At 40.4% G+C, this 23,408-nt stretch overlaps 4 protein-coding genes across 4 annotated transcripts; 3 read left to right on the plus strand and 1 right to left on the minus strand.

Moving 5' to 3' along the window:
• Positions 1-281: 281 nt before the first annotated feature.
• On the plus strand, positions 282-2,735 carry LOC120559338 (lysophosphatidic acid receptor 6). The gene is made up of 2 exons (XM_039800988.1): positions 282-774; positions 1,498-2,735. Exon 2 carries the CDS (start codon positions 1,498-1,500, stop codon positions 2,533-2,535), a length of 1,038 nt encoding a protein of 345 aa, XP_039656922.1. The 5' UTR covers positions 282-774; the 3' UTR covers positions 2,536-2,735.
• Positions 2,600-14,427, minus strand: ints11 (integrator complex subunit 11). The gene is made up of 17 exons (XM_039800987.1): positions 14,214-14,427; positions 13,837-13,934; positions 13,031-13,104; positions 12,712-12,940; positions 12,502-12,600; positions 12,382-12,416; positions 12,150-12,288; positions 11,940-12,004; positions 11,310-11,499; positions 10,708-10,791; positions 10,518-10,607; positions 9,487-9,649; positions 7,351-7,461; positions 6,181-6,242; positions 5,874-6,016; positions 5,321-5,450; positions 2,600-3,022 (listed from the first exon to the last, which is right to left on the minus strand). Exons 1-17 carry the CDS (start codon positions 14,239-14,241, stop codon positions 2,957-2,959), a joined length of 1,806 nt encoding a protein of 601 aa, XP_039656921.1. The 5' UTR covers positions 14,242-14,427; the 3' UTR covers positions 2,600-2,956.
• A 391-nt stretch (positions 14,428-14,818) lies between these two features.
• LOC120559339 (ceramide-1-phosphate transfer protein) lies at positions 14,819-16,924 on the plus strand. Its single transcript, XM_039800989.1, has 3 exons — positions 14,819-14,952; positions 15,078-15,224; positions 15,319-16,924. Exons 2-3 carry the CDS (start codon positions 15,097-15,099, stop codon positions 15,839-15,841), a joined length of 651 nt encoding a protein of 216 aa, XP_039656923.1. The 5' UTR covers positions 14,819-14,952; positions 15,078-15,096; the 3' UTR covers positions 15,842-16,924.
• A 3,967-nt stretch (positions 16,925-20,891) lies between these two features.
• On the plus strand, positions 20,892-23,373 carry ubxn10 (UBX domain protein 10). Its single transcript, XM_039801490.1, has one exon. The coding sequence runs from the start codon at positions 21,196-21,198 to the stop codon at positions 21,958-21,960; it is 765 nt and encodes a 254-aa protein (XP_039657424.1). The 5' UTR covers positions 20,892-21,195; the 3' UTR covers positions 21,961-23,373.
• Positions 23,374-23,408: the final 35 nt, after the last annotated feature.

Consider the following 23,408-nt stretch of genomic DNA (forward strand, 5'->3'; position numbering starts at 1 on the left):
TATGTGATGATGAGGGGCTACATTAATTCCAAAGGCCAAGGGAACTTTATCAGGATGCATGGTATCCTGGATCCATGAAATTACTGGCCTTAAAAATAAAACTCTGCCTGCCTCTATGGGAATTTAACATAAGGGTGTACTCACTTTTGTTGCCAGCGGTTAAGACATTAATGGCTGTGTGTTGAGTTATTTTGAGGGAAAAGCACATTTACACTGTTATACAAGCTGTACACGTAATACTTTACATTGTAGCAAACTGTAATTCCTTCAGTGTTGTCCCATTAAAAGATATAATGAAATATTTACTAAAATGTGAGGGGTGTACTCACTTTTGTGAGATACTGTATCTTTCTTTCTTTCTACTTAGCACTGCATGACTTAAAAACTTGGTAACCTTTAAGGCCTAATAGAAAACAGGATGTAAAGCACGTTTCACCTCTATGTGCATTTTGTGTGATTATAACAAACTATGTCAATCATAAATACACTCATGCAGCCTATATATAGGGGAGATACTCATCATCTATCTAAACATACTGCAGTGGGCGGGTAAAAAAAAAAAAAAAAAAAAAGACTGCAGTCTAGTTTCATGCTATGGTTTCCTATCCAACTTCATGCCTATAGTCCCCAGAAACAGGAAATTAAGACGCCTGAGCAAAGAGCAGCATGCACGCTGTATTCTGAGAGGAGCTGCTCATAGAAAGTGCAGCTCCAAAACTTTTATCGCATGTGTTTTCAACAGGACATCAAAGTAAGGAGTCCCTAAACAACTTGGTAAGTGTTTCTATCTTAAATGAGTCTTGTTTTTTTAACTATATAAATTTGAGGTTTAGTTTGTGTTAATATTTTACCAATCTAAATCATTTTTCAGAAAAGTTGTAATTGCTGAAAACATGGCGAAACACTTTAAACATCGTACAACTGATTTAGTGTCAGGTTTAAAATATTTTCCTCGTGTGGCCATATATATAGATGTTTACTCCTCGACGCAGCGGCCGTGGGTTCGACTCCGACCTGTGGCCCTTTGCTGCATGTCATTCCCCCCCTCTCTCTTTCCCCTTTCATGTCTTCATCTGTCCTGTAGAAACAAAGGCCTAAAAATGCCCCAAAAAAATCATCTTTCAAATATTTTCCTCTAGTAAACCATAGTCTCAGGAATGCAACTGTAAGGGTAACTTTGTTGGTACTTTATGTGGTCAATGTTTTTCCTGCCTTTTCTGTATCACTTCGCCATCTTTACAGAACCAATGTCAAGTAGTAATTAAATGTCTGAGTAAATGTGTACTGTATCATGTGGAAAAATTTCCACCTCAGCTTTTCCCTTTGGTTTCTTCAGAAACCTGAGCAATACAGAATAATGTAGTCAGCTTCTGGAACCAAACACGTTCGTGAAAACTAAAAGCAGAATACAAGAATGAATAAAACGTTTGTTTCGAAGGTGGTGTTAGGCAACAGTGGGGAAAAAAACTGAATGGAAACTTGTTTGTGTTGCCACAGATGCAGCGCCGTTTGACAGAATCAACCTACGCTGTCTCACTTTCATTTGACAAAACAATCAAATCTGCAAAGATGAACGTGACAGATGGCAACTGCAGCACGCCTTCGGCAGAGTACCAGTACTACTTGTTCCCGGCGGTCTACATCTTAGCCTTGGTTGTAGGTCTACCAGGAAATCTGGCTGCCTTCGTCGTCTTCACCTTCAGGTGCAATCCACGCACAGGCTTCAGTGTGTACATCAGCAATCTGGCTCTGGCAGACATCGTCATCCTCTGCACTCTGCCCTTTAAGATCCACTACCACCTCCACAGGAACGACTGGGTGTTTGGGGACGCCGCCTGCCGCGTCACCGGGATTCTGTTCTTCGCCAACATCTACATGAGCATCTGTTTCATGACTTGCATCTGTGTGGATCGCTACATGGCCACTGTGCACCCTCACACCTATCTGAGGATGCGCAGCCCCCGGTGCTCTCTGGTTGTGAGTGTGGCGCTCTGGTGTGTAGTTTTAGTGGCTATGCTCATCTTTGTCCTCATGGGACCTCTGGAAACCAACAAAGACGAATCGGGGAGCCACAGCTGCTTTGAGAATTTCGCCCAGAAAGAGTGGAGCTTGCGCTTGGTGGCGTACAGCGGGCTGTGCCTGACCGCTGGCTCCCTGCTGCCCTCCGCGATCATCCTGGTGTGTTACCCGCTGGCTGCGCGGCGCATTTCCATGATACGGACTAAAACGGCCCAAAAAGCCGTGAGGGTCATTTACACCATCCTGGCTATAACGCTGCTCTGCTTCCTGCCCTACCACGTGGTGTACCTGCTGCACCTCCTCGGACGCTTGGAGGTCATCCAGAGCTGCTCCTCGGTCAACGCCATCTACCACGCCAGGCGCATCACCATGGCGCTCGTCATCCTCAACACATGCCTGGACCCCGTGCTTTACTACGTCACCACCAGCCACTGCAAATGGAAGCAGTTAAAGATGACATGGCTGTGCGGAAGAGTTGGGAGGAGGAGGGGTGTTTATACCATTGCAGTGAGCTGATGGGTAATAGCACTGGAATTTACATGCTTCATCGTTAATGTAATGTCACTATTGCAAAAAATTAGACTTTTCTACAAAAGTGTTTATTCAAATTGGCTTTGTACATCAAAATTAAAGGGACTGAATTTGAGGATCTTATTTTTGCTTAATCTTGTGCAGTTCAGTCCATAAATGAGTCCATGAAAGAGTCTGCAACATCACGAAAAAAAGAACAAGTCAGGGCAGCAGCCTGAATGAGGATCACTATCCCGTGTACAGTATAAAAGGGAGCAATTCAGCCTTAATGTTAAATGCTAAAGTATACAGGTAAGAATGTGAAATCCTCTGCACTGAGATGGTGTTCAGCCTCAAAGGAGTGACACTCTTTTTTTTAGTGGGACTTCTCCTTCGTATGTTCGTAGTTTTGGAACAAAAAGATATTTCAGCAGAGTCCAGATGGAAGCCCCTTTTTCAGCAGAGTTGAAAGGAAGCTGCCCAGGTCCTCGTCCTGACAAAGAAAACCACAACATAGAGTCAAAGGCAAAGCATTGTAGGAAAAGCCAAAGCACCATATATTACACTTTAACACGTGTTAACGACATAACACTGATACCGCAGAATTTGGTATCAGTACATAGGGGAATTGCAGAGGACTGACTTAAAGCAATATTCAGTACTACCTGTAAATGTATAATCTGTGTATGCATATTATAGTTGCTACTTGCGACCCCTACTTTTTTGCATATGTCAGAGTGTGTGCGCCACTTTAAAGAGTACTTTCTTAAATATTAAAAGGAGTAGTAGGTAAGCCTTATAAAAGGCTAAGCTCATGCACACGCATTCATTCTCCCTTGGGGGGGGGAGGGGCTTAAGAGACCATTTTGGGCTTTAGTGGAAAGGGGGGAGGAACTGAGAAGTTGTCGATGTTAACATTTTTGGCTAAGTCCTGGATCTTCGCAATCCTACCTACGGCACCTTTAATGAAAAGTCAGAAAAAAAATGAATATAATTTTGTGCTTTTCCTGACCAACAGTCCAAACGCCCAAAGGTATTGAGATTACAATTAGATAACAGACAGAAAAGCAGATTACATTTAAGTAGCTAAACCAATAAACGTTTAAAAAAATATTATTAATTTTCACCCTATCAATTTCTTTTTACTAATCCTCACAGTTTTTGCAAAGTTGCCAATGAATTTGCTGTCAATTTCTTTTCTATATAATCAACTCATTGATTCAGATTTACAATGGAAATAAATAAAAAAAATCTACACAGAAATTCATGATTTGTTGTTTTTATTGACTTGATATCTGCGATAAAAAAATTCTTGAGATATTAGTTATTCAAGTTTAATTTGAGGTGAGTGTAACTAGCAAAAATCCCCCAAAAAAGAATGTTTTGTGGCAGACTTTTTGTCCTGTTACTGTATAACAGGAGAAGCACAGATGGGATTAATCAGTCTAGTGCAGACCAGTGCTTTTCCTGTCACAACAAGCCAACACCCTCCTATTTGTTACAGCCATAAAAAAAGCTTATGTATTATATGAAATTACTTTTAGAAGAGTAGCATATTCATCGTCAAAACTGTTACCACAATTGATTACTTAATTTCCTATTGAGTACCTGATTATATCTGCAACACAAGCACCTGACAATCTATCATACACCATCAAAAAGCAGGAAATCAACTAGCAATCGAATCTCTAAGCCACCGTTTTGAGAAGATTAAGGCCCTGTTTACACGTACATGGTTATTTTGAAAAAACTGAGATATTTCCCTTCGTTTGTGCCCTTCGTTTACACGCAAACGGAGAATTCGCCTCTGAAAACGAGTCTTTCTAAAACCTCCGGCCAGAGAGAAGCAGAAAAACACATCATCATTTCATTTTCTTGCACTTTGCAAAGAGCACATGATGCCACAGAAACCGCTCTCCTTCCATTGCGCAGTGCCTGGGGTTCAACAGGCAGGTTTCCCCACCTTCTACTTTCACCTTATTCTTATCTTTCAAAGCCCCTACTCTGAAAACTGTCTGCCCACACAAGTGTTTTCACTTGCTTTGGCTGACAGAAAGTCCCCCGAGGACTGTGAAGGCATGTAAAGATTGTATGACTGATATATCCCCTTTGCGGTGTGCTTGAAACTGGAGTTCACACACACCAAATGTACTCACGTGCTGTGGCGAAAAAGGATATGAGACAGGAAATAGCTTGGGCATGTTTTTAATCATAGAAGAGGGAACCAAGTGTGCCACATCCAGACAAAAAAATTATTTATTTTTTTGTCTGATGTAAGACAAAAAAACACTTCACTGCAGGGCACAAAGGAGGTCTGGACACATAGGAGAGTTTGTCTCCAGAACAGTCAACAAATTGTATATTATATGGAGTACCACAGGAGAAAATTCAAGGCCTACTTTTTTTGATCGAGGTCTGTTTCTTAAATCAAGGCCACTATTTGTTTAACCTCTCTATGCTACCCCTCAGACACATAATACATAAACACAGCGTCCATTACCGATTTTCATTCAAAATCTGCCTTTTACCACTTAAAAAACCCGCAAAGATAAGAGGGTGTCAAAACCAGACATTTTTATTATTATTATTTTATTATTATCATATATCGGACCTCTGTGGGGCTGTTTAATGGTTCCATTGTGTTTTTATTTCATGCCGCCATGCTGGCAAAAGTAATTCCTCTTGTGGATCAATAAAGACCTGACCTGAACAGCTCTTAAAACAGCTGTGATGTGCAAGGTATTTGAAAAAAAGCATTTGGATTCCATTGTAAAAATAAAAAATCTTTTACCTGATAACTCCAGGAAAGCAGCAGGACCTTGGTGCTGGTGTCTTCAGCGGAGGAGGAGACTTTGATGACGATAGACTCCACCATGACTGTGCCGTCGGGGAGGTGCTGGATGGTGTAACCTTTTAACACGCTGAAGCAAAGAAATGCAAAAAAAAAAAAAAAAGTTATGTTTTCTTACATGTTAACAAATGCAGCGGAAATTAAACATGTAACAGAAATAGGATACATAGGTTAAACATCTTTCGCAGCACATGCACCAAGGAATTAAGGAAATAAGCTGCAAAAACTGTAATTCTCAGAAAACAGAAATGACACACACTGTGTATCCTAAAGTATATCACAAATATAGCACAATAATTAAAAAGAAACTAGACACCAGACCCTGGGACAAATTTTTCAGTAAATAAATAAAGACGGGAGAAAAACTGTGATGTGGTTAACAGGGGGAAGATAGAGAAAGTGGGTGGTGTAGGTGAATTGCTAAATTATGCGGATCAGTAAGTAGACGGAGAAGGTCCAGTGACCCTGCTCCTCCTGCAGCGCTCCCCCTCACCTCTTGAGGTGTGTGTAGATTCTGTTGAGCGTGTCGGGGTCGCTGTGGGGGTCCTGGAGCTGCACGCGGCAGGTGAAGCGTAACTGATGTTCGTTGAGGCCCAGCTCCTTCAGGGCCTGCTCCGACGACACCAGCTTCAGACTCTGTGCTCGGGGGAAAGACAACCAGGAGTTAACGGCGTCATCCGTCGACCGCGGTAACCCAGCAAATGTCACTAGACTGCAGGCGATCCGACGTAAAAGGTCACAAAAGTAATTTTGAAAGTCCGAGAGCGACAGACTTACTACTGCACGGTGCGTGAACTTACGTTTTCTTTCATGATCAGGGTTCCATGCATGGTGCGAGGTCTTTTGGGATCAGGAAGCGGCCCTTCAACGCAAGAACGGTTACAAACATGAATAAATGAACAAGTAAATAATCATATCAAAACATAGGCGTAGATTTGGGTATGACTGCTGGATTTTCTATACCAGTTATATAACTCCTCATAGTCTTAAGGTTCAGCGGACCTGATCTGGCAACCTTCTGTACTACACATTGTCAGCACTGGCAGTAGTAGTAACATTTAAACAACGGCGGATTGAAGAGGTTAGTTTTATACTTTAAATGTTTCAAATATTGTAGAATTTAAAACATCTTTGCTGGATATAACCAACATCAGTCAACTGATATTATATCTAAATTTGAGGCGTTGGCTAATTTGTGATAATTGCCCAGACACCAACCTTATAACTATGCCTGCACCCAACTGACACATAAATTGTACACAAGTATGAAAAGACTGTAATAATAATAATAATAATAATAATAATAATAATAATAATAATAATAATAATAGGAACAGAATCTTGAGATGCTTGATAACTTGACAAAAAGCCAATAAGGAGTATGGGTAACCATTGTAGTACTGTCCTGATACACAGAGCTACTCACTTTCTCTGATTTTAGACTCCTAGTATCTCACATTCATGACATTTATCATTATGACACTTGTTTTTATTCAGGTCATGATATTTAGGTGGCATGGGACAAAATGACTAGATGTCTAAACCACGCTGAAAAAAACACTTTAAATCAAAATGTCAGCAACAAGCAAAATTCTGAAACCGAAACTGTTTAGGTCCCCCCCTGTACAGTACCTACTGTAAAACCATTGTTACCGAATACAAACTATATCCCTATTCATACTGGATTAGTATTACCAGGGGACCTCATGTGATTTAGAAAAAAAAAAAAATCCCCCCCCCAAAGTGTGTTTAGTGCGCCGCATTCGCACGGGATAAGCAACGTCTGTACAGTAGATTATCACACAGCCTCTGTGTTTGGCGAAATGTAAATAAAAGGGAAAAGCCCCCCAAAAAAAAAATATATATATCCCCAGGTAACACTGGTCTTGTGCGAGTAGGGCTCATGAGTCACTTTATCACTCCTTTGGCTGTGAATCAAACAAACCAACTCCTAAAACAACTAAACGTACCTCCGAGAGCCATCTCCCTCTTGAGCAGGTTGAGTGAGATATCCACAGGCACGCTGGGGTTTGTCGTCACAGTCGCTGTCTCTCCGTTGGCTGGCATGTGGCAATCTATGCCTGCCATTTCAAAACAACAATTACAGGACTGACAATGCCTTCTCCTCCTACTGGGAGCATGCACATATTTACCTTTTAACTGTCTTGTATAAAGTACTTGAAAGCAGTACAAGTATCTTACCAGAAAATTACTTTGGTAGAAGTTAAAGTCCCTTTTTTTGAATGTTTCTTGAGTAATAGTCTTAAATGATCTGATATTTACTGTACTTAAGTATCAAAAGTAATTTTCTGAGATTAAATGTACTTACAGGTCCCATGACATGGTGCTTTTTGGATGCTTTTATATAGACCTTAGTGGTCCCCTAATACTGTATCTGAAGTCTCTTTTATATAGACCTTAGTGGTCCCCTAATACTGTATCTGAAGTCTCTTTTATATAGACCTTAGTGGTCCCCTAATACTGTATCTGAAGTCTCTTTTATATAGGCCTTAAGTGGTCCCCTAATACTGTATCTGAAGTCTCTTTTATATATGCCTTAGTGGTCCCCTAATACTGTATCTGAAGTCTCTTTTATATATGCCTTAGTGGTCCCCTAATACTGTATCTGAAGTCTCTTTTATATAGACCTTAGTGGTCCCCTAATACTGTATCTGAAGTCTCTTTTATATAGACCTTAGTGGTCCCCTAATACTGTATCTGAAGTCTCTTTTATATAGGCCTTAAGTGGTCCCCTAATACTGTATCTGAAGTCTCTTTTATATAGGCCTTAAGTGGTCCCCTAATACTGTATCTGAAGTCTCTTTTATATATGCCTTAGTGGTCCCCTAATACTGTATCTGAAGTCTCTTTTATATAGACCTTAGTGGTCCCCTAATACTGTATCTGAAGTCTCTTTTATATAGACCTTAGTGGTCCCCTAATACTGTATCTGAAGTCTCTTTTATATAGACCTTAGTGGTCCCCTAATACTGTATCTGAAGTCTCTTTTATATAGACCTTAGTGGTCCCCTAATACTGTATCTGAAGTCTCTTTTATATAGACCTTAGTGGTCCCCTAATACTGTATCTGAAGTCTCTTTCCTGAAATTCACCCTTGGAGCAGAATTACAGCCACTAGAGTCAGTCCCACAATGAGCTTTCCTTAGTATGTGCCATTTCTGTGTCTGTAGCTATTGAGGAGGAAAGAGAGAGAGGGGGGGTTGGCCTTGACCAACTGCCACTTTGCTAGTTTGAAAGCCATGATGTCTCTCTCTCATGGGTGGGCCAAATTCTCTGGGTGGGCAAAGCAGAGAAAGGGGAGGTAACCTTGCTCCTTATGACCTCATAAGGAGAAGATTCCAGATCGGCCCATCTGAGCTTTCATTTTCTCAAAGGCAGAGCAGGATACCCAGGGCTCGGTTTACATCTATCACCATTTCTAGCCACTGGGGGACCATAGGCAGGCTGGGGGAATGCATATTAATGTTAAAAAACCTCATAAAGTGAAATTTTCATGCCATGGGACCTTTAAGTATTAAAAGAAAAAGTAGAAAAAAAAAACTTTGATTATGAACTTTATGGCCAAAGGTGTGTAACGTTATCTTCATCACCACTGTCGTCGGGGTGGTCATCATCCGTTACCATGACTGCAGAGCCTGCACCAGGTGCTTCCATGACACCATCAGTCATTATGCTTCCTCGTCTTCTATTTTAGTTTTGGCCTATGTTTTTTTTTTGTGCCGCTTGGCAACAAACAGGCATCAGGTCACCAACTGGAATGAAGGGTGCAGTATCTTGGCAATATAGGAGCAGTGATTCGCCAAACCTGCTTTTTTCCAGTGTAACAAATTTCTTCTGATGTTAACTTGTAGTAATGAGTAACTAAGATGCTTAGGGGAAATGTAATGGAGTAAAAGTATACATTTTATTCAGGAAATGTAGTGGAGTAAAAGTAAAAGTTTCCGGAAATATAAATAACAAAGTAAACTACAGATACGTTAAAATTCTACTTAAGTACAGTAGTGAAGTATTTGTACTTTTTGTTACATTAGAACACTGCCTTTTAATGAGCCTAACATGAGTGATGTGGCTGGAAATGCACTTACTGAACTCCTGTTCAATCTTGCCCTTGAGGAACTCCATTTTCACTGCCTCGCCGTGCACCAGCAGCATGTTGCGAGGCTCCGCCATGCGGATGAGCTGCATGATGCCCTTAGCATCTGCATGGGCACTGAAGGACATGTACTCCACCTGTAGCTTCACATCCAACTGTAGGAATCACAGCAACAGTAAGTCAATCACTTGTTTTTTTGCTTATTATTCTTACTCAGAGTTAGATGAGAAGATCGATATCACTCTAAAATCTGTTTCATTAGCTATGAAGCTAAAGCCAGGCGATGGTTAGCTTAGCTCAGCATAAAGACTGGAAGCCGGGGGGAAAAGCTAGCCTGGCTCTGTCTAAAGCTCACCAATTAGCAAGTTATAACTTGTTTGTTTGATCTGTACACAAAAGTGCAAAGGTGACATGTTGCGGTTTTATAGAGAGTTATGGACAAGAAATAAACCCACGCATAACCATGTTAGTTAGTTCACTTTAAAAAGGCGCAGGTAGGCAGATTTTCTTACCATTGGACAGAGCCGGGCTAGCCGTTTCCCCCTGCTTTCAGCCTTTATGCTAAGCTGAAGACCTTTCTTTTTAACACTGCCTTTTCTTAATTCATTTTTGCATTTCAATTTTATTTTTTATTAATTTTTTTCCCCGTATTAACTGTTTTTTTATCGGTTACCAATTTGTATGAAATTTTTTACTGTGTCTTTATGTCTTGTGTAAAGCACTTTGAATCACATTGCTGCTGAATTGTGCTATACAAATAAAATTGCCTTGCCTTAAGCTAAGCATCTTCTTCTTTGATAAATCCCACCAAGAAAGCTAAAAAGCAAATTTCCCAAAATGTTGAACTATTTTTTTAGGCACCTCTGCTTCAGCAGACCGAAGTCACAAGAAAGATGAGAGAAATGAGGGAAAACATGAAGAAGTGACTTTATCTGCAGAGCTGAACGGAAAAAAAACTCAAGCCATTAAATACAGTATGATGTCATGACTGACACAGATGAAGGGTCAATTAAAAACTCTTACGGTTGATCTCCCTTCCATCTCTAGTTTCCTCTGCCCATTTAGGATCTTGTGACCGATTGTTCCTTGTACACAATACCCAGGCATGATTACCTAAAAAAAAAAAAAAAAAAAAAAAGGCAGAACTGGTTGTTATTAAGTATTGTTATTTAAAACACACATCTTTCATTTTCTATTTTCTTAGGAGACTCACCATGTTCTTCTCATTGCCAGCCCATTTCTTGAAGATCTGCAAAGACTGACCAGCATGCAGCATACCTGGTGTTGCAAACACCACCTGAAAGTGAACATATTGTTGTAGTTCATTGTCATCTGAATGTTCATCCTAAATTAAATACTAGTACATAGGGCTGGGAAATATTTTGATATTATATCGACATCGATATATGAGGCTAGATATTGTGATACGACACAAAAGTTTGGCATTTTCCTGGTTTCAAATGCTACATTAGTACAGTATTATAGTGATGTCATTTTCTGAACTTACCAGACTTAATAGCTGTTCTATTATTTGCCTTTACCCACTTAGTCATTGTATCCACATTATTGGCGATTATTTATCAAAACTCTCATTGTGTAAACATTCTGCGAAAGCACCAATAGTCAACCCTACAATATCACCGCAATATCGACACTGAGGTATTTGGTCAAAAAATATTGTGATTTTTGATTTTTTTTCCACATCGCCCAGCTCTAGTTTCAGTGACGTAAAACGTCAGTGGAAGAATGGTCAGAGTCAGTCAAGTGCAACTCACTATCGCCCAGCTCTACTTGGACAGAAAGATACAAACTTACCATAGGTCCAGGGTTATCGGCGTAGGAGCGATCAAAGGCCTTGATGTGCTTAAATTCAAACATGTTTCTCTGTACAAAGGTTTTTCGAATCTTCTGGTTGGTCCATGTTATGAACAGCTTGTAATAATGATTAGCTTTCTCCGTCAGCCCAGTGGAGAAGTAGATTGGGGCTTTTAGGTTCATCCTCTCCCTGGTTGGGGAAAGGAGGTAATTGGAGTGTCAGTGAGCCGCCTCTTTATATGAAAAAGTTAATATACCACCATTATTCTATCAAACCTAATAAAATAAATACAGCTAATTGAGGGAGCTGCCTTTTTCTTTTTATTCCAGTCAACTTGTGACATTTGTGTATAGTAATTACGTGCAATTACTCCATGTTGACAGGACCTTCTATATAATTGGAACACCAACAATTATGAACCACGAAAATGGCCTTTATCTGTCAGCCAGGGAACAATGGTTATCTCCACACATCACTTTCTCTACCATCTTTGCTCCCCCTGTTCCAGAGATATTTCTCAGAGATGTATTTACATTCACATACCTATACCGATGTTTAAGAAAATATAAGAAAGCGTATGTGAATTTTGCTTCTGGGGTTTTTATTAATAAATGGAAGAACAAACCTACCAAAATGTTTCCAACAGGATGCAGAGCTCTTGTGCTCTTCCGAGGGCGAAAACGGGAATGAGAACCTAAAAAGATGATAAGAAAACAGAAACCAAATCGCACTAAATTTGTAAAATCTGAATTTTCTTTCCATGATGCAATATAAAAAAAGGACAGAAAACAAAAACCTACACCCCCAAAATACAGAATTCCACTAACTCTAAAACTTACCTTTCCTCCTCTTTCTATGCTTTCGTGCACTTTCTTCAAAAAGTCCCTCTCTCTGCATCTCTTCGAGTCACGGATGGTGGTGGCATATGTAGACTCTGAGATGAGAATGTCTGGACGGCACTTATCGATCCATGCAGCACTGCAAATATACAAACACGAAGATGAGGAGACTGCGCAGTGTGTAGACATAAACTCTAGCATATAAGGAATACATTAAGCAAAGGCCACTCACCCTAAATGCCTGTCTGGTGTCATGTTATAGTCTCCCTAAAAAAAGGAAAAGACAATATTCTGAGAACCTTGGCCATCAAATTCACTGACTTTGATACAGTGCAGACTTGTTTACACTCACCGTGTAGACCACAGACTCTGATCCCACTTTGATCTGCACCATGGCAGCTCCCAGGACATGGCCTGCATAGTACGCCTTGATCTCCAGCTCGTCATCCACCTGCCAGCAGCACAACAGAAAAACAGCTTGATATGCCATCAAAAGAGACGAGCAGCTGGTGCAGAAATGATTAATAGATGGATAGCATCAAAAATGATCTGAGCACTGCACCTGGACAGTTTGGTGGAGGTTCAAAGGCACCACTTTCTTCATGCAGTCCTTGATCATCTGCGAGGTGAAGAAGTTGGTTTCTCCCTTTTTGTCGACGGTGATCTTCCGGAAGTCCTCCAGCAAAATAGGACAGATTGCCTTTGTGGGATGGGTCATGTAGATGGGTCCGTCGTAGCCCACCATCTCACTCATGAAGGGCAGAGCGCCACAGTGGTCCAGGTGGAAATGGCTAAGAAAAGAACAGGTAACTATGTAAAAAAAACAACAACACTGGATTGTTTTATTTATTATATGCTGTGAGTATTATAGGACAACAAACCTGATGATCACACAGTCCAGAAACTCTGTCAGACGCCCGTTTTGGGTTATATATGAAAAGTCTGGGAAACGTCTCTGCAATGATAATACAGACTTGCATTCAATTGGGATTATAGTGTCAGTTATCTTCTTCACAAGGGGTCCAAAACATATGAAACTTACAATATGTTTTAAAAGCTGATTTTGAGGGCTTTGGTTAAAAAGTAGGGAAGAGGGATTACACTTTTATTTTCATCGTTGATTAATTTGCCGATTATTTCTTGATTAATTGTTAAGTCTTTAAAAAGTAATACAATTGTGAAATATCTTTGAATGTCTTGTTTTTGTTCAACCAATCGTAATCTTTAGATGTAATTTCAAAGTAATTGCATTGCTTTGCCAGACCAACACCCCCCGTATTACAGCAACCACCTGGTGATGATGAAACTGCAGGTGTCAACCTTGTGGTCAACAAAATGGAAAGAGGAGAGATGGGTGAATGTACAGCTTGCATATTGAGTAATAGTGCGAGTCTGTTATAATTAAGTCAGCATGCCACAACTTCCATGTAAGGCTGTAATGCAGCACAGACACAGCAGTCTTTGTCATTATTATGATTTGGAGCAGTGATTAAAATAAGTTTCAACGTTGTTATTCTGTGTCTTCCTTCAGTTTTATGCATAACATTTTGTTTGGTATATGCCAGGTCTTTGGGGTTTTGTTCCCCTTCAATTCTATGGGAATATTTGGACAGGTGTGCTATGTGTCACACTGTTATCTTACACAGTTGTTATTTTTTCTTTTTGAAAAATAAGCTTCTTTACTTACATCGTCATTGTATCCCATGTGCATCCCGCAGTCAAGCATTATGTTTTTGCCTCCAATAGAGACGAGGATGCAGCTGCGGCCGACGTCCTGTCCAGCCCCTTGGAGAGAGAACAGTAAAGTTAAGAGACAGCTTTAAAAACAAACACACAGTAAATGCACCAGTTAAGACCATTTCGTTAGCTTCTCCAGCTATCAATGGCGACTGGCAATAAAGGGTGACACTTAAAAGCTGGTGTTGACCGCCATAACAGAAAATACACAAGGTAGTGCTACTCAAAGAGAGCTAAACATTTAGCGAATAGATAACGGCAAAGTTATACACATTGTTGACGGAACTAGCGTAGCAGATGCTAGCTAGCTACTGTAGCGTTACTCACCCAGTGGTGTTACTTTTATTTCAGGCATGATTTTCAGCCTGTTTTTGAAGGTAGATGAATGGCACCGAGTTAATCCAGGAGGCCGGTCAGTTTCCGACGAATTACACCTCGTTTACAAAGAAATGTTTATTGTCTAACTTGTATACATGTGGGTCATTTCGAGTTCCGACGTTTCTTTTACCAGTGTCAAGCTACACACACAGTAAAAAGTCAACACTTCCGGGCGGCGCATTCGAAATAAAAGCCATTTTTGCAATCCATGTCGCCAGACTTTGTTGAGGGTAATGTGCTTTATTGTTGTCTGTTTGACAACATATCTGGAACAAACTCCCACATAAATTAAGCTTTAGAATTTGCAGGACAATATCAAACGAGCCAATATAGCCTACTGCACAATTTTAGACCGTGGTACTGGTATTTTTTAAAGCAAGCAAATCATATAAAATTTACAAATTAAATAAACATAACACAGCACTTTAAAAATTAACCAAACAAAGTAACACAGTTCCAAATATTATAAAACGGGTGTAGTGACTTGTGGGGCTCTCCTATTGTCAATTTCTCTCATGGTAGCCACCATGCTCCATTCTTGCGTGCTTTTAGTTTGAAGGCAAAGTCACCAATTTCCCCTATATCCCCGGTTCGAGTCTGCGCAGTAGAGGCGGATTAGAGCAGGAATGACCTGTCGTTTCACTGAGATGTAGAGCAATTTTCAATCTTTGTTAAATTTCTCTTGCAGGTAATGTGTTCAGTCTTTGAGTTTACACCTCAGTACTTACATTTGGTTCGACCTCCAGTTTGTTGGTAGCCGTTAGCCACATTTGCACATTCATTTGTTGCCTTGTTGTTGGCTTTCGTCGATAGCACTTCCGCATAGAAAACCATGGCTGGTTCTCAAGAAGACCAGAAATTCTGCTTACAGGAGGTGCTCGATACTTTCAAGTTGTGTTTGTCGGAGAAAAAAGACGTCTATCTTGAACACTACGTCGCTGGGTGGCGAGGTCTTGTTAAGTAAGTATACTGTGATCATACTACACTCAGCTGTAACAGTCTACAAACTGTCATTGAGGTGTTAACAAACTCTTTTGTTTATCCCTTTAATTAGGTTTCTGAACAGCTTGGGCAGTGTGTTTGGCTTCATTTCCAAGGATGCTGTCAACAAGATCAATATCCTGGTCACTTACCTGCACGGTGAGAACGGGTCTCAGTATGTCACTGTCCAGTCAATGGTGAAATATGAGCTGGACAATGAACTAGTGGACCTGACCAAGAGAGGCAGTCATCCAGAGTCCGGCTGCCGTACCTTGCTGAGGCTCCACCGGGCACTGAGGTGGCTGGAGCTCTTCCTGGAGCGCCTCCGCACCAGCAGCGAGGACAGCAAGACTTCGGTCATGTGTTCAGAGGCCTACAATGAGTCTCTCTCCCAGCACCACCCTTGGGTGGTCCGCAAAGCAGCGGGCATGGCCTTCTGCGTGCTCCCAGGGCGCCCCGCTTTCTTAGAAGTGATGAATGTGGGCCCCCCCGAGCAGGTGGTGGCCATGCTAGGGGAAGCTGTGCCTCTCATCTCTGAGGTGTACCAGATCACTGAAGAACTTTACGCTCAACAAAACCTGCTTGACTTACCATAGAGGGACACATTTGCTATTATATGCCACTTCATATGTTACACTATTAAATATGAAGGGCTGTCATGGTGGCTGCTACTCCTGTTTGGTGATTAAAGGGTTATTAATTAAGCAAAATTCCACTGACACTATCTAGTACAGTATTACAATTTTTCATATATATAAGTACTGTTAATTATTATATATGTGTGTATAATGGACTTTGTTTTTATTCAACTTTTTCGAGATGTATTCATTTGGATTAAAGTAGATGAAGGGGAACAGTTGGGCCCAGAAGTCTTTGCTCACTGCCAGTAGCTGTTTGTTTAAATTATTACTGCAACTATTTTGACAATCGATTAATCATTCAAGTAATTTTTCACAAACAGAAACACTAAATATTTGATGGTTTCAGGTTCTAGAATGTGCTGCTCTTCTTGGTCTTACGCCATAGTGAATTGAATATTTTTTTGTTTTTTGACAGATTTGGATATCAGCAAATTGATCATGAAAACAATTGTTAGTCACAGTTCTATTTAGAACTGTTCCCAATCATGATTGTATGCATTACAGAAATGCTTGTATGAAATAATAGTGTAATAATAGGGCCATTAGGTTAAATCTTTGATGTTCTCATACTATATTTCATTCAAGTATTGACAGATTTATCTAATACTAGATTATCTGATATTGGATGATACCAGATATTGCATAAATTACCTTAATCTTGTAAAAAAAAAAATTAATACAGATAGAAGACCACCAGCAATCTGCAGCCAGAGTAGCAGTTTCCAAACCAATTATTTAGTTAGCAGAAAGGTCTAAACATGGCAACAGTATGACATTCATCGTAAAGATTCAAAACAAGGCTAACATTACGAGACAGATGGTGGTGGAACAATGTGGATGCTTAAATTTAAAAAAAATATATAACAAATGGCAAAACATCTTACCAATAAATCAAACAGAATTTATAAACTGTAGCTTTAAGAAAAGAAATGTCACTTGGTTGATGATTGTGAATATTTGTGTTATGTTAGAGTTGAGGATTGATTATTGATTACCTGTTGTCTTAAGTAAAGTAAATGAGGACATACTGTAGGTTAACTTTGATTGTGTCATGTTTTTATATGCTCATGGTATAGTATATAGACAGTGTAGTGGTCACAGTGGGGTACTTCTAATGAATAAAGTCAAAAGTAGCTCAATAATTATAATCCAATAACATACATTATTCTGAAATTGCCCATTTTGCAAAATGAGTACTTGTACTTTTGATATCATTTGATGCTACTGTCCTTATTACATTTGCACGCATGACTTTTTTCTATTTCTGTTCAGTGGTACAGTGGTGGAATGTAACCAAATGAGTACATTTACTTAAGTACTGTATATACCATTTTTAAATACGTGTTACTTGTGTATTTCCATTTTATGCTTCTAATCCAATACAACTCAGAGGGAAATACTGAGCTTTTTACTTCACTACATTTCGTTGACACTTAGTTACTTTTTACATAAAAAACACATACAGCATATGTTTATGATATGATGCAGTACTAAACTACTAATCTACCTAGTATACAAAGTATTTAAAAAAATAATTGGTTCCACATTGATGAACTCCACCTAAAATTGCTCTTACGTAGGCCATAGGTCATAAAATCAGAATAATACAATATTCTATATTATAATTATTACATTATAATTATATATATATATATATATATAACACAGCATAATTATAATATAAAACTGTGAAAGGAGCCATTCAGCATAATGAGCACTTTTTTCTTTTTGATAGTTTAAGTACGTTCTGATGATAATAGGCTACTTCTGTACTTTTACCAAAATCACATTCTGAACTCGGGACTTTTAATTTGAATGGAGTATTTTTAAGACCATGGTATGTCTACTTGAATAGATGTATGTTTTTCCAGCACTGCTTTTACTGGCTGGGGTCTTAAACAGAGCTGATGTGTAATATTTTGTGGTGGGCTTCAGTTCAAAATCATGTTTATAAGCAATTCTCATGCATGTAAGAAAAGCCCATTTTATTTATAGTGTCAAATCATAACAGACGTTCTCTCAATACACTTTACAAAAGAGTAGGTCTAGACCACTCTATAGTTTACAGAGACCCAAGGATTACCCCGACAGCAATTGCATCTATTGCAGCGGTGGCGATGGAAAAACTTCCTTTTAACCCTTGTGTGGTGTTCGGATCTGTGGGACCCGTTTTCAATCTTTGCCAAAAGAAAAATCAAGCTATTTATTTATTCTAACTCAAACTCATTGGCCTTGGCTCATTTTCTGTGAAGAACATAAAAAATAACTTATTTTCAATGACTGCACATGGTACACCCCCCCTCCCTACACATACAGTTGTGTTCAAAATGATTCAACCCCCACTGAAATTGATTGTTTTGGCCAGTTTGACATTGATTTTGATCATTCAGTCATCCTGCTTACAATTAAATCAAAGAGGCACGTGTAGGTCAGACAAATATAACATTCATAATGAAATAACCACAAATGTCTTTTCTGTGCTCACATTATTATCAGTTTTATTCAACCCCCAAGTGACATTCAATCTTAGTACTTAGTACAACATCCTTTTACAGTTATAACAGCTTTTAAACGTGAAGCATAGCTTGACACAAGTGTCTTGCAGCGATCTACGGGTATCTTCGCCCATTCATCATGGGCAAAAGCCTCCAGTTCAGTCACATTCTTAGGCTTGCGCACTGCAACTGCTTTCTTTAAGTCCCACCAGAGGTTCTCAATCAGATTTAAGTCTGGTGACTGCGATGGCCACTTCAAAATGTTCCAGCCTTTAATCTGCAACCATGCTCTAGTGGACATGGAGGTATGCTTGGGATCATTGTCCTGTTGAAAGGTCCAACGTCTCCCAAGCCTCAGGTTTGTGACGGACTGCATCACATTGTCATCCAATATCCCCTGGTACTGAAGAGAATTCATGGTACCTTGCACACGCTGAAGCTTCCCAGTACCTGCAGAAGCAAAACAGCCCCAAAGCATGATTGACCCCCCGCCATGCTTCACAGTAGGCAAGGTGTTCTTTTCTTCATGGGCCTTGTTCTTCCTCCTCCAAACATAGCGTTGATCCATGGGCCCAAACAGTTCTAATTTTGTTTCATCAGTCCACAGAACACTATCCCAAAACTTCTGTGGTTTGTCCACATGACTTTTGGCATACTGCAGTCGACTCTTCTTATTCTTTGGAGACAGCAAGGGGGTGCGCCTGGGAGTTCTGGCATGGAGGCCTTCATTACGCAGGGTGCGCTCGTTGTCTGAGCAGAAACTTCAGTACCTACATCCGACAAATCTTTTCTCAGTTCCTCAGCAGTCACACGGGGACTTTTCTCCACTCTACGCTTCAGGTAGCGCACAGCAGTCGAAGTCAGCATCTTCTTTCTGCCACGACCAGGTAGCGTTTCAACAGTGCCCTTTGCCTTGAATTTGCGAATGATGCTTCCTATGGTGTCTCTTGGTATGTTTAACATCTTTGCAATCTTCTTATAGCCATTGCCCTTCCTGTGAAGAGTAATCACCTCTTCTCTTGTCTTGTCTTCCTGGACCATTCTCTTGACTTCACCATGTTTGTAACCACACCAGTAAATGTCTAGAAGGAGCTGAGTATCACAGTCATTTTAAAGCTGCCTAATTGGTGCTTATTAGGCTTTATTGCTGCTCCCTGACATCCACAGGTGTTTTCAATACCTGATTGAAAACACTTCAATGAACCTCTGTTCTTCAGAGTGGTAGTCTTTAAGGGGTTGAATAATTGTGTCAATGAAGAATTCACAAAATAAACATTTACTACTGTATTACAAAATCAATTGATGTCATTTTAGTTGCATATGGTTCTTTAAGAAGTCCTTGTAGGATTTCATTATGAATACAATTACAAATGTACACTAAATTCCCTAAAACCATTTACAGCATTGGGGGGGTTGAATAATTTTGAACACAACTGTAACTATTATATATGAGGTGTTCGAGTCTACTGGACCCGAGTGTATTTAAATGTAGGTGCTATGAAACTAGGTTGTCTTTCTGCACCTGCTGTTCCCACACAAAGTTACCAAATTGTTACATTTCAAGCACTTTCACCTGTTCTGATTAAGTTCTAAGAAATAAGCACCAATAATGATCAAAAATCTTGTTTATATATATATATATATATATATATATATATATATATATATATATATATATATATATAAACAAGATTTTTACATATATATACATATATTTACCTTTTTTATAATTTAATTTCCTTATTTTCTCACAAAAAACGAAAATGATCATATGATCATAAATGTGATCTCACAGGGGTAAATGGCAAATATGAACCATAATAAATGATGTATATATCATTGGTAATTCAGCTAAAGTGAACATATAGTAAGTATTTTTACATAAATTGTTATGGCTGTATTTATTTAAAAGCCTAATAATGTGGTGGGTCCACCAGACCCGGGAACATTTAATTGGCTGTGTAACAAAAATATGAACACCACACAAGGGTTAACAGGCAGAAACCTCGGACAGAACCTGGCTCTCGGTGGGCGGCCACCTGCCTCGACCGGAGCCATGAAGTATTAGGGTGATAAACGTGGCTGAGTTATGTGTTTGAGCTCAATTAAGAGGACCTGCAGGATGCAGAACATCCCAGAACTGGAGGGTCACCTCCGGGTGCAAAATTACGAATCCCACTATGGCCACGCCCAGAGCTCTCTATCATCTGGCCACGCCAAGACCCGCCCTACGAAGCAGCTCGATTGGTTGGGGTTAGGCATTGACCTCGAGTGGTTAAGGTTAGGATAGCCGATTGGTCAGGGGATAGGACCTCATGGACCCCGTGGCCAATAAATGCTATTGAAGGGTGGGTCTTGGCGTGGCCATAGTGGGATTCGTCGGCCCCATAGGTCGGCCCCATTGACATATATATAAGGTCGGCCCCGGATGAACCTCTAGCTGCAGTTGCGCACTTCCGACACCAGGGGTCTCCCGCCCCCCTAACCCAAGTCGTCGTCAAGGCAACCAGACTGTCATGACAACAACCTCGCTGACGCTTAAAGAGAGGCACTTCCTGCTGGAAAGCACGCAAACGGGATTTTTAAAAAACATTTTTAACTTGTAAATGTAGCTTCAGTAGGACGCATCCGTTCTCCCGCGTAGCGAAGCGGCTTTTAAGACAACGAGGCATGCTTTTCTTCGACTCTTTTGTTGTTGTTGTTGTTGTTGTGAAGAACTGAAGCCAAGAAACAACTGGGACTCTCCACTGGCAGACAGACAAGACTGTTCTGAACTCCAATGCAAGAGCGAACGTTGCCAGCTGGTTGTTATCGATGCATGTAACCAGGCCGAAGTCCTCCAAAGGGCGAAGCAGAGCGGCTGTAAACGCCTCTCTGTATTCGGGGGACCCAGGCGGCAGCAGCACCCAGAGGCCACCCGTGTCTCCAGATTCTCCCGTGTGCAGCAGGCCAGACAGGAGCCTCCGCTCCCAGTCTCAGCCCATAATGTGGCAGGCCAGCCAGCTGAGCCAGGATGAGGTTCTGCAGATGCTGCAGCACGCCCCCGCTGCTCCACCGCAGTCATTAAACAAGTACAAGGTTCTGCCATCCATAGGGGGGAGGCAGTCAGAGGTGAGTCCCGGGATAAGCCTGGACAAAAAGATTTCCAAGCTCAGTCTGTCTGATGATGCTATCCATCGGCCAGGGTGCAGCCACGGAGAGTCAGATCCCCCCACAGTGAAGGGTGTGACCCAGAGCAGCAGCAGCAGCTCTGAGGTGGATAAGAGGGCTGGGGTCTGGCCTAAGCCCCCTGATCCAGGATCAGTCCTTACCAAAGTAGCTGGCAGTTTGCTCCTAGCTATCCGAGCACCATGTGGCAGAAGGTTCCAGCAGCACTTTGAGCCCACAGACACTCTGCTGATGGTGAGAGCCAGCGCAGAGCTCATGTATGGAGCGAAGTATGGAGAGGCCTCCATTGAGACCATGGATTTACCACGCAGGACCTTCACAGACATGGATGTGACCCTGGCCCAGTGTGGCATCCGGAACAGATCGGTGCTGTGCATCTCTCAGAATGGCAGTATGAGGGAGCGTGAGTGAGCTTCGCTGATTTTTTTTGCCGTTGAAGTCTGGCATCGTGGTGTTTAAAAAAAGAAAAAGAAAAATCCCTCCTCCACTCAAAAATGTGTTTCCCTTTTTGTTTCTTCCCTTGGATGTTTGAGCTCCACTGTGCAGAATGATGTGTGTGTGCAGTTTGATATCATCAAAGGCTGTTTTCACATTTGTACTGCTGAAGGAGGAAAGTTTCTCTGTGCTCACCTTAAATCTTGTAGACAGCATGATTTTTTTTGGAGCCAACTGTGGATCAGTATGTTGGAGTTGGACACATGATAAAAGCCCATCTTTTTGACTTTTGGGGCTCCATAAGGTGCATTAAATGTGAATGTTTTACTAGTTCATTTTACTTTTTTTGTGGGAAAAAACACATCAGACTCACATTATTCAAAGCATTTTTTATGACATAAAAACATGTCTGGATGGGAATTTTTAATTTCACACAAGCTTATTTATTGTAAACCTTATTGACTATAGCAATTAAGGTCAATTAGGACCATTTATTCATCCAACTGATAACTTGTTTTGCTGCACTATTGCACAGAATGCTCACTGAAAGGTATCCTGTGTGGCTGTATATAACCACGAGTTCTGTTTCAGTTAAGCTAGACTTTATTCAAAACAGCAGGTCATTTTTATCTGCTGCCAGCTATTGACGTCGAGAAGAACATTTGATTCATCCGTGTTTATCTGGCATTTCATACTAAAGCAAAACCAGAAATGCCGCTGACAAACGCAGCAACGAAAAGGTTTTCTTTGTTTATTTGTTGCCATTTTCCACCTCTTTTCTTTTTGGTTGATGTTCTTATATGCCAAATAAAGTCTTTCATTAGGATGCAGAGGCACAGAAGCACATAACTAAGTTGCTACTATTTGGTTTAATTAATAGTACTTTACTTGTATACAACTTTTGCCCAGCTTTCAAAGCATGTAAAACACAAATACATAAAAGTTATACCTAAATCCTGTGACTAGTTTTAAATTTTACAGACTTGTACATATATTTTGTCACTAGCGCAGAGACAAAAATAAATTGTGTTCAATGCATGCTAAACAGACAAACAATAGGCCTTTTCCACAGAACACATTTGATGTGTCGCAGTAGGAACAGGCGAGCATGATACAATAATGAACAAAGCCAATGTCATTAGCAGCACGTTATTGCTCGTCTTTCAGAGTCAAAATGTCTGCTGTGGAAAAGGCCACCTGCAAACAACCCTCACTTTGTTCTGAGCAAGACATACTAAAAATGTATGTCGGGATGGATAAGAGCTGTTTATGAAGACTGAAAGTACCACAATATGACTAAAAACTCAGACACTAAAGTGCAGAGAACTTGGAGGTAACAGGCTTGTTAGCTTTTGAACATATGAATGTATATTCCCTGAAGAAATATATTTCCATTGTCATACGTTTAATAAAAGGTTCTGAGC

The sequence above is a fragment of the Perca fluviatilis genome, chromosome 5, assembly GCF_010015445.1.
Source record: "Perca fluviatilis chromosome 5, GENO_Pfluv_1.0, whole genome shotgun sequence".
Taxonomy (NCBI): domain Eukaryota; kingdom Metazoa; phylum Chordata; class Actinopteri; order Perciformes; family Percidae; genus Perca; species Perca fluviatilis.